Genomic DNA, 14,870 nt, shown 5'->3' with positions numbered 1-14,870 from the left:
AGCAAGCAATGTAAGGAGCTCTCAATGTTACCTTGTCATGAATTCTTCAAACTTGGAGCTTGTAAGATTCAAACTCGACCAATGTGTATCAGCCACTGGTTTGTGTTCAGGAGGGCCCAAGTAAGCAAGCAGAGTTGCCATTTTGTCAAAAGGCCGCCTTCCAACAGCTTTGTGGTCCCTAAAAAGTACCAAAACAAAAAGTGCTACATAATAAAGGAAAGTCACAAATGCTTTGTGGATGTTTATCACTGCTGTATTCTAAAAGCAAAAAAAAATAAAAAATCCCAGAAAGATGTTATTGGGAATCATCTGACACAGAGATATATTGTTTGTAGTAGTTTTGACCATTCTGGGAAATTAACCCATAACATTCTGTCCAATGGACAATGGTTATAAGGTTATCCAGAGCAGAGTTTAAGCAGCCTAGACTCCATTCATTATGAATCAGTTATTTATGTGGCAGACCCTGCCTAAAATTAAAATGGTACTTGTGTGAGCAGTGACATCAAAATTGCTATGAGAAGAAAACGCATAAACAATCAACAGCCATAAAAAATTAAGCAGGAAAAAAAAATGTTTTTCACTGTAGACCTGTTCATTAGGGATTTTGCGCGGAACACTATTATAGGGATGTGGTCATAGATGATATATCTGCTTTTCAAAAAGTCAAGCAAAAGATAGTCAAAGATCAATACAGTGCAAGCATGAACAATAATACATTTAACAATGGCACAGGAAGAATATAGAGATCCAGTTTGGTCTACAGACCAACGTCTCAACACTAGTCAATTTGAACAGACTAGAGCCAAACTCAACCACCAACATGAAAGCAGCACCCACTCCCCACCCTTTTTCCAAGAGTAATTTCTGCCTCTATCACCTTGTAAGTGTAGTAATATATATGTCAAGCTCAGTAGTCATGAATCCTTGTTCCTGATAAAAATGAATTTAAAAAATGGTCATTGAGTGGTATATTCATTGTACAAATATTATATACAAATGAAAATACAGAGTCACAGCGTGTTACCCAAATGGATACCAAAAACACTCAAAACACCTGTGTGGTAACCTCTCTATCCACACTAAAAATCACAGCAAGTCATATACATACAGTGGGTGGAATGTTGCGGTTCAGGGTTAAATATGATGGTATTGAGGTAGATGAAGTAACTGTGGAGATATAAATGTACAGATACCTAGTGCAATATTGTACTGTGTAATAAAACTTCAACATACAGTGTATAGCTCAGTACTCACAAGGAAGGAGCCAATTGGAAATGGCTCAGTCCTGACGCCTGTGGGATAGTTAGAAGGGATCCCACTCCCTTCCAAAGTGCAGGTGATGTTCTGTATCTTTCAAAAAGGAATGCCCACACCAATATAATTGGGGACTAAGTCCTTTTATTAGTAAAGTAAAAGTGGATGTACAGCACAGTAAAATGAAATGAAATAAAAATAAAATCAAAACAAACTTGATAAAATCACTAAAATCGTGCTAAAGTAAATAAGTCCACTGTGGGGTAAAAATAATTACTTGCAAAACGCGTTTCGCCCAAGTCCTGGGCTTCCTCAGTTGCTAAAAGTGTCCTTCAGATGCTTTGTTTATATACCCACTTCAAAGGGTGTTCGTTTCCGGGTTCGCGCCGGTATCTCCACTTCCGGTCGCATATCAATGACGCACTTCCGGTCCGCGGTCCTGTTGTTGGAACGCATGTGCATTCCAAATCGTCAATAACTTTATTGTTCTTTAGTAAAGTCCCATGAACATATCTAATCCGATATCCACTTGGTAAAATGCATAAAAGAGAAAAAAGGTGTTAAAGATCTTCATATATAAACCGTCCAAATTACCAGAAGTATATAAATAAAGTCCCATTGATGCTCTTACCACAAGTTTCTTACCACATTATTCAATTTTATGTATTTTCAAATGCTGCACGTTTCACTTATGAAAGATGACACTGGCTGATCATCATTTCAACAGGTCTACTATTTCCCCTATTACCATTTATTCCCAATACTGACTTTATTTATATACTTCTGGTAATTTGGACGGTTTATATATGAAGATCTTTAACACCTTTTTTCTCTTTTATGCATTTTACTAAGTGGATATCGGATTAGATATGTTCATGGGACTTTACTAAAGAACAATAAAGTTATTGACGATTTGGAACGCACATGCGTTCCAACAACAGGACCGCGGACCGGAAGTGCGTCATTGATATGCGACCGGAAGTGGAGATACCGGCGCGAACCCGGAAACGAACACCCTTTGAAGTGGGTATATAAACAAAGCATCTGAAGGACACTTTTAGCAACTGAGGAAGCCCAGGACTTGGGCGAAACGCGTTTTGCAAGTAATTATTTTTACCCCACAGTGGACTTATTTACTTTAGCACGATTTTAGTGATTTTATCAAGTTTGTTTTGATTTTATTTTTATTTCATTTCATTTTACTGTGCTGTACATCCACTTTTACTTTACTAATAAAAGGACTTAGTCCCCAATTATATTGGTGTGGGCATTCCTTTTTGAAAGATACAGAACATCACCTGCACTTTGGAAGGGAGTGGGATCCCTTCTAACTATCCCACAGGCGTCAGGACTGAGCCATTTCCAATTGGCTCCTTCCTTGTGAGTACTGAGCTATACACTGTATGTTGAAGTTTTATTACACAGTACAATATTGCACTAGGTATCTGTACATTTATATCTCCACAGTTACTTCATCTACCTCAATACCATCATATTTAACCCTGAACCGCAACATTCCACCCACTGTATGTATATGAATTGTACAAATATTGTTAATAAAGAAGATGTGTGTAGTAGGTACATAAGTAAGGCTTAACATGGCTACCTTTAACTAGCCTAGAGAAATGAGCAACATTAGAGGTCTGTAAATTGTATTGTATTGAGTGTAAACCAAGCTGTTTAGAAGTATTTTTACAAGTACCTGGTTTGAGCTTGATTGGTCTTTATTACTAGGCCTTGACAAATAAGCCGTCAGAGAAAACGGAGAAGCAATGTATTTTGTAAGTTCAATGAAGTATCACTTACTCAAAGTTTTGGAAGTGATTTTAGATGCTACTTTGTTTTTGGGACATTATGTATGAAATACATATTATGTTTGGTCTGGGTTGATTGTCTGGATCCACCAATCTGATCACTATGAGATCAGAAACACCTGTACGTAAATAAATTGCATTGTGTCTTTTCAGTCAAGTTTTGGAATACATAAATTGTCCCTCGTAAAACTAGAATTCATATATCCCAATTTCCCCTAGCCAGGAAGGCTAGTATAGAACTTTAATTGAGTAAAAAAAAAAAAAAGTATACAAAATATCTGATGAAACCTGAAAATGTCAGACTCCATGTTGAGAGACAAGTAAAATTTGCTGTGCATTTCCTTACTAAAAGCTCTCTCAAGACAGAAGTACTGTACTTTGCTAGTACAATAGGTAGAGTTTTCTGTTAATTTTCCCCTTTTTATTTTGTTTGTTTTGTGTAAAATATGTTTGTAATATATTTTGTATTTGTATGCACTGACTACTTTTGTCCGTAATAAATGTTCCTTTATTAAAGGGATTCTCTAAGCTGCCAATCTCAATCATTTTGTTCTCCTTTGTGGTTTGCCCTTTTTGCATTTGGTTTTACTGATGGATTGTGGGTATTTGGCAACAGAAACAGAACTTTAAGCCCCTACATTTCATTATGTATTTTATGAAACTAGAGATCTGAGGAAAAATAAAAAGAGAAACTCCTATACAGGAGATATGTAAAAACAGATTAAATAAAGTTTATTTTTGATGAAGTAGTCACTTTAAGGACCGGTTGCCTGACTAACACCCGAAGTAGGGGTGGTGGGGTGTAAAAGGTTAATTTGTAAAAGTGCTAATTTCTATAAAAAAAAAAGGGGCGGGGAGTGTTTCTTTAAGAGGGATATTGTTATCCTTACTTTGGATCTAGTACAGAGACATTATGATTTTTAACCCTTTCACCCACTGAAGCAAGTCATGTGTCCACCTATGAGCAGTGTTGTTTGTGACAGTACAGTCCTATTTCTACCACATCTTTTTTTGAATTTTAGATGCAATTTCATGCCCTAAACTTTGGGGTAAAGAGCTGCCTGCATCCTATATTACGAGTGTCATCTGGACCAGTGGAACCGGGTTGTAATGTCACACAGATAGTTTGCGCCAGTCAATCTGTGTAGCATGGCCTTGTGGACAGAGGTAGACGCTATTACTTATCCTATACTCCGTCTGACTGGCAGTTTCCTGTGAGATTTAGTGGAGGATAAAGAACATCTTCTATCGTAGTCCATGATGTCACACCACAACAGGAGGTCAGTGACACAAATGAGCAAGGTGAGGGAAATGAGGAAAAGATATACTAAAGGTGGGATAAGAGACATACATTATACTAAAATGAAGATAAAATGCACTAACAGGGGAGGGAGGCAATTTGTTTTACTTGTTTCTCCTTAATATCTTGCTAAATTATATTGGGTGCATCTTACATTCTTACATTGAAAAATATGGTAAATCATGCATTCAACAAATTATCACCGACAGAAACACAATTCCTTTGTGCCATTTTAACAAGCCTTCATAATGTAGAGGACATCTACAGGACATGAGAATTAACGTTGCCGTGTAGACAGTCATTTAGAGTTCAACCAAATTGTTAAAAAAAAAAAAAATCTCACATCATCACTTAGTTATGAAAACGTCAGCAAACAAATAACAAAAACGGTTTAAAAATATATATACCTGTTACTGGAAAGATACTGCCCAATTTTCTCTTGATTGTTCCAAAGTAACCGATGCAGGGCTAGTACATTTCCATCAGTAATAAAAGACAGGCTATGATTAACCGTATCACTTGGGGGACAGTTATTTGCGATATCAAAGAAAAACCTAAAGCAAATGAAAACATCTTGTGCTCAAAAATAAGAATCTAGGCATACAGAATGATCAAGCAATGGTTTGAATTTTATCCTGTTTAACAAAAGCTATCAAGATATGCATATTTCTAATAAACAGACACTTTGGTTAAACATGCGGATATGCTCACTGTAACTAATTGATTCAATATTACATGAAAATCAAGCGATGCCATTTCTACAATGTTAACAAATGTTATTGGTCCAAACAGCACTGACCTAATTCCCACATGCAATAGTTTTCCCAGTATGACATGCAGCTAGCTCCCATAAAGTAATACCACTACCATAATTTCCTTTGTCAATGTTCGCACATGATGATGTATGAAATAAAAAAAAAAAAAACAGGCTTCCCTGATAAGATGTATTTATATCTATATGGTGACGGCACAGAGAGTCCATTACTATTCTGACATTGGGCATTTTGTATGTGAAAGGCTGAACCATCCAAATACATACATGTTTGCTATTCCCTTTCCACACTCACGTTGTGCATATCCCTAGTTCTCCAAAATTTTGAACAGAGTAAATAAGAAGGATAGAGAAGGAAAACATGGAAGTTTGAGAATAAGGGAAGGCAACAGCACCCAGTGTAAACAGAGTGTGGATCTTCACAAGCTCTATACTGAAAGGATACCCTATCGGTTAGCACATATTTGTTTTCTTAAGATGGCCACAAAAACTGAATAATCATTTACCAGGGAATGATGCAATGCTAGGTGGAAAAGACAACAGCTTAAAACTCAACCAGATGGGCTTTACCCCACAGATGACAACGCCTTTGTGCCCAATGCAGATAATATATCAACATGTGGTAGGCATGCTCAGAAGTAGTCCAATGCTGCACAGAAGTGACAAGTTTACTAGTTGTGGTGTCCCACCAACCTATAGATCTAGAACCCTGGCCATTAATGTTATCAAAGACTGTCGAGCAGCTTTTCAATAGAATTACCTTGGTGGCAGTGGCCACTTGGTCACAGGATACAACTCCCTTTATGCATTTAGTTGTGAAAATTAAAGACAACAAATGAATGCCATGCTTCACATTACCATCCCATCATTCCATAAAATGCGGGATCCCTGATCCGCCTATATTGATTCCAAAAGTGATAGGATGGCACGGGCTGGTGAGTCACTGAGCCGTCTACCCCATCTCTTTCCCCCCATTCACCTCTATTCTAAGTTGTTTTATTTTCTGTCTTGCTTTGTATTATCCATGGATCTGTTTATTTCTATGTGGGCTACCCGCCCAATTTTCTAGATAAAATGTAAAACTTGGCTCCCAGCCAGAGACATGTGCTGTACTTCTGTGTATCTACGTATGGACTTATGTTCGACCTTTCAACTACTATATTATCTGTATTTTTTTTGAATATGTATTTAGTCATGCTTAAATTAAAAAAAGAAAACAGCTTGGGGAACAGAATTTACAGACCCAAACATCTAATCTAACAAAGGTGTGCCCGAGGGCCATGTGGAAGACAGGCTAAGCTTATTAAAGGATGTCTTACCATGCAATACCCACAAGGCAGCCACTTCCCAAAGCAAACAAAGTGATTTTGATACGAAGCCTGTCCTATTAAATAATGATAGTATAGTTTTTCCATATAAGATAATGGACAAAAGTGCCAACAAATTTAAAGCTAACACCGCACACATAATTTGGTCAGAAACTCTCCTTCTATGATATCACATTACCCCTTGTATTTAAAGTTTCCTTGGCAAATGTTTCTTGAAAAGACAACTTTTACTTTAAACTTTCACCAATATGCTTACCTTCGTGCAGCATCAAAATTGCTCTTCACAAATTCATTGAAAGGTCGCATATGCTCCTCTTTAGTGAACAAGACGTGATTAGCAATGCTCTGGAGTATCTAATGGGGAAAATATTGCAGTCAGAAGACAAAACTATAGCAGGATTATAGTGTAACTCGAGTGTAAGGGCAGAAAAACACATCATAATCAGTTTCTCTAAATAAAGAAATGGATCTAGATAAGAGGTTGCCAGAATGTAGACCAATAATTTATTGTAGAACTTTACCTCTCACAATGCCTCATGGAAGCTGTGGCTACACCTTAGCTGACAGTCTATGAATAGGTGACACAGTCTGTATTATACCTTTGATGTCAAATAGTTTTTAATTATTTCAGTCTAAACAGAGCTAGATTCTCATATAGTTGACATGTTAACTATAAACTAATTACCTAAATAGACAACACAAAACAGATCATTTTGCTACTTGAAATGTTAATAAACAAAAACAGCAGGTTTAATTCACCAACATGGAATGCCACAGGCTTCAAGCACTGTGGCAGCTTATGTACATTGGCAGTAAAGGGTTAGGTCTGGGGTCAAGTCATTGCTAGGTGTTCTGTTTAGTTTAACTTTTCTTAGCTAGCATAAAATGAGGACTACATATCTCCCTTTTGCGAAGGCATCTTTGTCAATGCTCTCTGAAGTTGGAGAGGACCTAGGTGGCTGGACCCCATCCTATGAATTTGCATTGTTATTGTCGTGGTGTTTGTGGGAATTAAAGCCATCCTCCTCAGGATTAATTAACAGACTTAATGGAGAAAAATATTAAAGGTGGCCAGGTTACCTATGACTGGCTGGCATTTGGTCATGTTTTAATTAAAGTCAAGCTAAAAAGATAATAAATATTATGTGTGGTTAATATCATTGTATTGGGTGGCTAAGCCTATTTAAGTAAAGTTTAATAAATAACATGCCTTAGTCCAGGGGTAGGCAACCTTTGGCATGAAAGGAACACTCCAGGCACCATAACAATGTAATCTAAACAATTATTGTGCCAAGAGCCTTCAACTTTTCTCAAACCCCAAAGCTACCTCCAAGGCTGATCACAACTCCCACCAGGCTGCATCTGGCTTTTGAATTTTCAGTTTTACCGCAGTCAGTGTCAGAGACAGCTGACACTGAGCAAATCAGTGACTCCCCATTTATACAACTAATTTGGAAAGAAACATCTTTTTCAAGCCACTGGGGTCACCACTGGCAGAACATCAGCAGTGCCCCTGCACAGTGGCACTCTATGCTTCATGAAACTTCAGAAGCCATGTGCTGCCTGGGGATAGTTAAGATCGGCAATGGAGGCAACTTGGGGACTAGCTGTTTGAGAGCGGTTTAACTCCTTAAACTTAATTTAGTTTAAGAATTTATGGTGCCCAACTGTCCCTCTAAATAAGTTGTATGTGTTTATTGTGTTGTCTCTTAATTCTTTAATGTATACATATGAAGTCAACACACTGTTGGAAAATATTTCAGTTCAGGACACTTTTTTTCTCCATGTTATTTGCAAAGAATTGTAGACTTGTGCAAAAATTAGTTTCAGTAGGTTCATCCGAATAAAATGTATTTTAATCAATGCCTAAACAAGTCTATTCGCCAGGGATTTACACGTGGAGTTTTATTCAGCGTAGGTCTTTTGGATGAACCTTGCACAAGTATACTTAATAGTTGAGTAGTAAAAGAATAATTTAGAAAATAGAGAATCATGTAGAAATCTAATAACATTTGACAAGTAGCTTTATTTCAAAAATAGAAAAAAATAAAATTAGGCTTTGTGATTCTCTAGCTTGCCACCTTTCAACTTACATCATCAAGTAAGTCAAAGCTTAAAGGGCCATAGTTTTTTTTTATTTTTTTGGAAAACTGCAATGTTTAGATTGCAAGGTTAAATCCATCTTTAGTAGCTGTCTTCCCAACAGTCACTAGAGGCACTACCGCAGCACTGACCATGTAAAAGTCAGTCACATAATATAGAAGTCCCCATAGGAAAGCATGGTTCAATGCTTTCCAATGGGGAAGATTGGATGCATGCAAAACACTCACTGCACATGTGCATCAGGTTTCCAAAGCACTTCTATTAGGCACAGTGGATTGGACCACACTGGAGGAAACCATGCCTCCTTGATAATGTCATGGTAGGAGTGGTAAGCAGCACCAATGGAGCCGAGGTGCTTGAAAAGGGTAAGTGAATACCTTAATTTTATTATTTGTAATCACAAACACGAGGGGGGGCCTATACAACTAGGTTTATAATCCAGGCGCCTTAGTGGTTTTTTTTTTTTTTTAAATAGTAAAAGCATCCCAATTTCCATCTCTTTTGCATACAAGGCACAGAAAGACCACAACTGGCTTTATCAATGACAGAAAAACAAACAAAAAAAAGCATAATTTGTATAAAAGCATAGAATCTCCTTGTTACCCTTTGCATGTTACCTCACTAAACATCATTGTTCAGGGACTCGTTTGGATTCCTCCTTCCCTTTCAACATATTTTGTCGTTTTTATTGTTTAAAAAATAAATTTAAAAATAAGGCAAAGATTTTTGTAATTTTCTTTTAATAATGTTTAGAAGTTGTGTAAAAATGTTACTAGCATTTTACAAACAAACACAAAAGAGAGGTTACATTTAAGATTACGTAATTGCTGGAAATCTCACCTTTGACATTAATTTCAAACCACGTTCAATACGTGGGGGCGGCTTCTTATCCAGAATCCCTGCTTCATATGGAGATACAATGGCAGGGTTGATGAACCTGAGGAACATTGCGCTTCCAACTGCACCAATACTATTCTGTGGAAACCTTTGACTTACAACCTGCAAAAAAAAAAAAAAAAGTGGGTAATGTAAGTTTTTAACATATTACATAATCGCCATTGTGAAGTAATGCAGCTTCAAATATTGTAATCACCTGGAAACATTTGTAAGAAAATGAATATTTAAACACTTAATGGGTGATTCAGTTAGTTTTATGAACATTGCAATTCACTCAACTTATACATATGTGCACAGACTTGTCTAATAAAATGTAGGTATGCTCAACAATTCAACTATAACATTTGCAGAGCTGCAGAAGGCTGAATCTGTTTATATGGGTGGTATAACACAACATTGTTGACCGTATGACCAAACATGAGTCTGTGTAATATGTTGCAACAACTTTGTGGGGGGTCTAATATTATCCCAGATTATCCTATGCGGTTTTAGATAGCCCAAATACACACGGCGCTACCCTATAGCCTGTGAGATCTTTTTTTATAAACTTTTACTTTAGCTTGAAGTTTCTACATTTTGCTCAGACTCCCTAATGTTACATTATTCTGGGTTCTCATGGTTATATTTAAAGTGTTTATCTCCTATTATTTAAATAAAAGCGCATTGTTACTGGTATGCAAGTAGTGTAAAAGATTCCAACAGAACATGTGTTCTGTAATTCCATTTTGAGTCCACATTATATTTATTTAATGCATTTACCACACAATTTCTTTACTTTGAAGCAAGATCACTTACCTGGTTAACTTGAGTTGATGAAAATTAGTAATACCATAAACCTGGCACAGCCAAGAATTGAAGGGCTTTAAATTGAAACAGTTTATTTACAGATGGGTTCCCTTTCGGGACAGCAATGGGCTAAAAACCACAGGCATCTAGAAAGAAGACCTAGCATGACCTGATGTATAGAATTCTTAATACCCACCCATTAGTATACTGTGAAAACCATAAAGCAGTAAAGCCAAAAAAAACAAAGAAAAGGTGTTTTTTCTGTATCAAATAGTTACAACAAGAATGTGTAAAACATAACAGAATAACAGTGTGTTAATTGAAATGAAAGATATTCTGTGCCAGAATTAGTAGAATGATTTTGATAGTGAAGGACTGATAGACTGGAGTGAAGATGTTTAATAGCAAACAAAAAAGAAAATATAAAAAGAAAATAAAAAGGTTCGCTTTTGTGGTTATTCCATTTTCTCTTTGTTTCTTTTTTGGGGGACAAAAAAAATGACTAAGAGAAAGGTCACCAAACTTACTGATTTTTTGTTTTCCTTTTTTTCTTTTACTGTAGCTTTACTCAGTAGGGAGTGGCAAGTTGCCTACAGGACAGAGATGAGTACAAACAAGTCACAGCACCAACTACACATAGCAAAAACAAAACAAAAAAAAAAACCAAAAACCACAATGTGGACTCGCACATAAAGTTTTACACAATAGGATGTAACATATACCAGGTAATGAAATACAAACATCTAACCATGATTTACTTGTTGTAGTAATAAAGCCAGAACAGTGTCTTGGTTTATTATAGGTTTTTTTGTTTTTATCCATAACTGTTGATTAAGTTGATTCCAAATCATGTCTACTATTTCTGGCTACATTTATTTCATATCAAAAAACGCCACCAAGTTGAAATCAATTACCATTTAGAAATAAGCATTGGAACTAGACTGTTAGTGTTGTTAAGAGGCCATTACTGCTGTGTTCTATATATTTCAGTGTGTTCATAAATTATTTGACATAAAAAAAATAAAAAACACACAAATATCCATATGAACAAACAGTGGACATACAATTCCATTATTACAAGTGAAATACTTGGTTAGTATATTATACCAGTTCATTGGAGCATATGAGAAATGACGAGTAGCAGGGGGAAAAAGACTGTCAAAATAACGGATTAACAGCACGCACTTAAAGCTCATTGGACATAAAATATGATCCTCTCATTTCCAGCTATTTAAAGTCACAACACGACACTAAGTTGTACTCACGTAATATTTACCAATTAGGACTCACTTGAAATGTTTCTTTATTAGTACTAAATTAACCAATACTAAATCAATCCTTTTAATAAAAAATTATTATTTGATAACTCAAAGTTTAGTGTTTTTTTGATCATCAAGATTTAGTGCAATACTGGAATGGGATAAATGAACAAATCCTTAACATGAACAAGAAAATGTTGATTTCTGATCGGTGTACACTGCCAATTACTCTAGCAGAATATATTCTCATTGATTTTACATAAATTTACTCTTTGTGCAGAGGAGGAGTCATTTGCATGCGGGATTGAATTTCAATGTAATTCATGTAAAATTCATATCACGGGAAGCAATGCTTAAATTTTAATCATGTGTCTTAGGATGTCTGTCTTTCTAAAGGGTCAGCTAAACTACAGCTAACCTCTGGCAACAAAATTGCTTATAAGTTAACACTGGCAAAAAAAAAACAAAAAAACATTTCCAGACAATTGGTGTTACATTTCTACAGCTTTGGTCTGGATATTTTCCCTAGCTTAAAAAGTAAAAAAAAAAAAAGAAGAAAATTACAATGTACATTAGCAAATAACATTAACAAGGGAACAGACAGAAAAATGTAAAGGAAAATAAATATCATTCATTTTTCACTCCATAAACTATGCTTTAGTTTTACTTCTACTTACAAGCTCACCTGGTGAATGTCTGTGTGAAAAATGTGAAACACAGCAAACAAAAAGAAACCGTAAACAGACTCAATGTATTCATTCATTATAATGTATAACTTGTCCACTCATGTCCACTAAAATTTAATCAGACCAATTGGAAGATGAACAGGCAATAAATAAGTGAAGTAAATTTAAAAACAAACCCCAATTTAAAAGTACATCATTTAATATACTAGGGACACCCAGCAATCCTGTAACCAACATAATGTCATGACTTAAAATAAAAAAAAATAAAAAAAAAAGCAAAAAAATACAACAAAACATTCAACTAACGTCACAATATCACATTTTCTCAGCAGGAAGTACAATCATATAGGGGTCTAAATGTTTAACAGAAAAATGGGTGAAGTTGGGGCAAGTGCTCTATGTAATAATCTGCACACTCAATTTTCTTTTGTGTCAATGTCAAAAAATAATAAAAACTGAGAAAAATAATGAAAGGATCTTTTAAAGAAGCTTAGTTACTTTTCCCATAGATTAGATGTGGGCAAGAAACCTGGATATCAAGTTCAAATCAGTAACTTCTTCTCCTGGGAGCCGAGTAATGAGAGTAAGTGAAGCTAATGAAACTGCAATATAATTTGTACATAATAATCCCACAAGGAGAACACATGAAATGCATCTGATGTGAAGCATTGTGCTATTCCAAATTCTAACTAGCAAATTGATCTCAGAAGCCTTCAGTGAATTAAAAATTAAGTTTGTCTGAGTAAAAGAACTATCATGCATAAGAAACCATACAAATGAAAAAATCTTAAAACTGCAGAAATAAATAGTTCTAAAAAGGAACAAGATTCTCATTTACAAAAGTTTATGGGAAAGAGGTTTTCTGTACTGACCCAAATATCATTTGGCTGCTCTAGATATTAAACAACGTTGAAGAAATCAAAGAAATATCTCATATCTATTATTTCTAAAGTGACAGATCATGTGTTGACTTATATATACAATCACAATAAAATCAAAGTTAAAGGAAAAGCAAAAAAGCAAAGGTTTGTCTTTTCATGGAGGAGAAAAAAAAATAAAAATAAAAAATAGATTTGCTCCAGAACTATGCATTTCTGTGAGAAATTGTCCACGAGTAAGAGTCACACCACCACCATAGGTGTTTTATTTCCTAAAACAATGAAAATAATCCCCATTACTTGACTGACTATTTTGTTATGGGTGTTTGGTTCAATGAAATACAGTCTTCTGGGATAACATGATAACTATTTATTTGGTTTAAAGTTTATTGGCCTTCCTCAAGTAGAATATATATTTTATAGTCAATTGATCAACCATCAAAGAAAAGCCATGAGACTTTAAAATGGATTAAAGAAGATAAATGGTATGTGAACATTAGCTGCATAAAAAGGCCTGCATTATTAAAATATGACTGGAGGACTACCCATTTAATTTATAATATAGTGAAACAAGTCACAAAATACACCATGTGGTTACAAATGAAACTTCTTATGAAACTATATTTATGTCTTGCGTTGCATTTATTTATTTTGCAAACCAATAAGAGGCATTATCACTGATTATTTTCTTCTTTGAAGTACCCTTGAGAAGAGTACAATAAAGGAATAGTCTATTTAAAAAAAAAAAAAAAAAAAAAAAAAAAATCGAGTGACTTAAGTCAGTCTTTGTAATTTAGCAATTTTGAAAAAGTGTCTGAATATGTAAATGGTAGGGATTTTCAAATATTAAAGTTATGCGAGACTATAACCTATATGTGCAAGCTTATAAATGTAGAATACTTTATATCAAAGGTTGCATACTTTTACAAGATATAGCAATTAATGAATGTGTGAATTACATAAAAAACAGCATACAAGCTCATAATATATTTAAAAATATATTACCATGTGTAACTTTGTGTATATCTAAATGGCAAATATATTTAGAATCTTCATTTTCAAACAGAGCTGCACACCAATATGTCTAAACACCGAATGAAGGTATTAAACATACCAATAGGGTACCTTTACATGTACAATCACTAACTACAAAAATAGCAGCTTGTATGGAAAGGTGTTTTCCAGCTGATCTATCACATTGTGGGGTTTTCACATATTTTGCAAAGACCCCAGATGGTGGACCGGTGGTGCAGGGGAAAGCAGTTTTTATGTACCTGAATTTGTCCACTGGAGGCACCACCATCTTCTTCCATGAAGTCCTCATCAGTTTCTGCCACTTCCTCTCCCATGAAAAGTACTGTCTTGCGCATGCCTTTCCCCCCTCAGCTGTCAGTAATGACAACTAAAGGCTTGAGAAAAGTTAGCTCTGTCTTTTGCCAAACTTTTTATATTAATGAAATGCTCATGGGGAAAGCAGTGTCAGAGTCACTTTAAACTCTACTTCTCCTAATAATATGGACATTTTTATTTGCGATGGTAGATGTACATACCAAAAGCTATAGTCTCTACTGTTAATTCTAAGTTATAAACAATACTTTTGCTTTGTTCACCTTACATTGCTCACGTCTCAAGCTGAAAGAGTAAGGATATGATAAATCAATAAATAAAATTAATAAATTGTTAACTTGTTGGTACAGCATTCGTCTAAAATGATTTTATGTGTAATATGATATTTAGAACAAGTATTCATACATCCAGGTTTCTTTCGGTCTGTAGCACAAGTATTAAAA

The 14,870-nt window shown here is 35.2% G+C and overlaps 1 protein-coding gene across 4 annotated transcripts in view; it reads right to left on the bottom strand.

Moving 5' to 3' along the window:
- Positions 1–14,870, bottom strand: part of NF1 (neurofibromin 1) — a 255,663-nt gene that overhangs the window by 94,158 nt on the left and 146,635 nt on the right. For 3 of the 4 annotated variants that reach the window (XM_063457447.1, XM_063457448.1, XM_063457449.1), the window contains exons 30-34: positions 10,785–10,847; positions 9,415–9,573; positions 6,728–6,825; positions 4,779–4,925; positions 32–178 (exon numbers count right to left, since the gene is read on the bottom strand). In XM_063457447.1, the coding sequence (XP_063313517.1) occupies positions 32–178; positions 4,779–4,925; positions 6,728–6,825; positions 9,415–9,573; positions 10,785–10,847 (614 nt within the window). The remainder of the gene's footprint in view (positions 1–31; positions 179–4,778; positions 4,926–6,727; positions 6,826–9,414; positions 9,574–10,784; positions 10,848–14,870) is intronic. The other variant, XM_063457450.1, reaches the window with a different exon arrangement.

Source organism: Pelobates fuscus, chromosome 1 (assembly GCF_036172605.1).
Source record: "Pelobates fuscus isolate aPelFus1 chromosome 1, aPelFus1.pri, whole genome shotgun sequence".
Taxonomy (NCBI): Eukaryota; Metazoa; Chordata; class Amphibia; order Anura; family Pelobatidae; genus Pelobates; species Pelobates fuscus.
The sequence above is the reverse complement of the archived record's forward strand: the minus strand, read 5'-3'. Positions and strand labels throughout refer to the sequence as shown.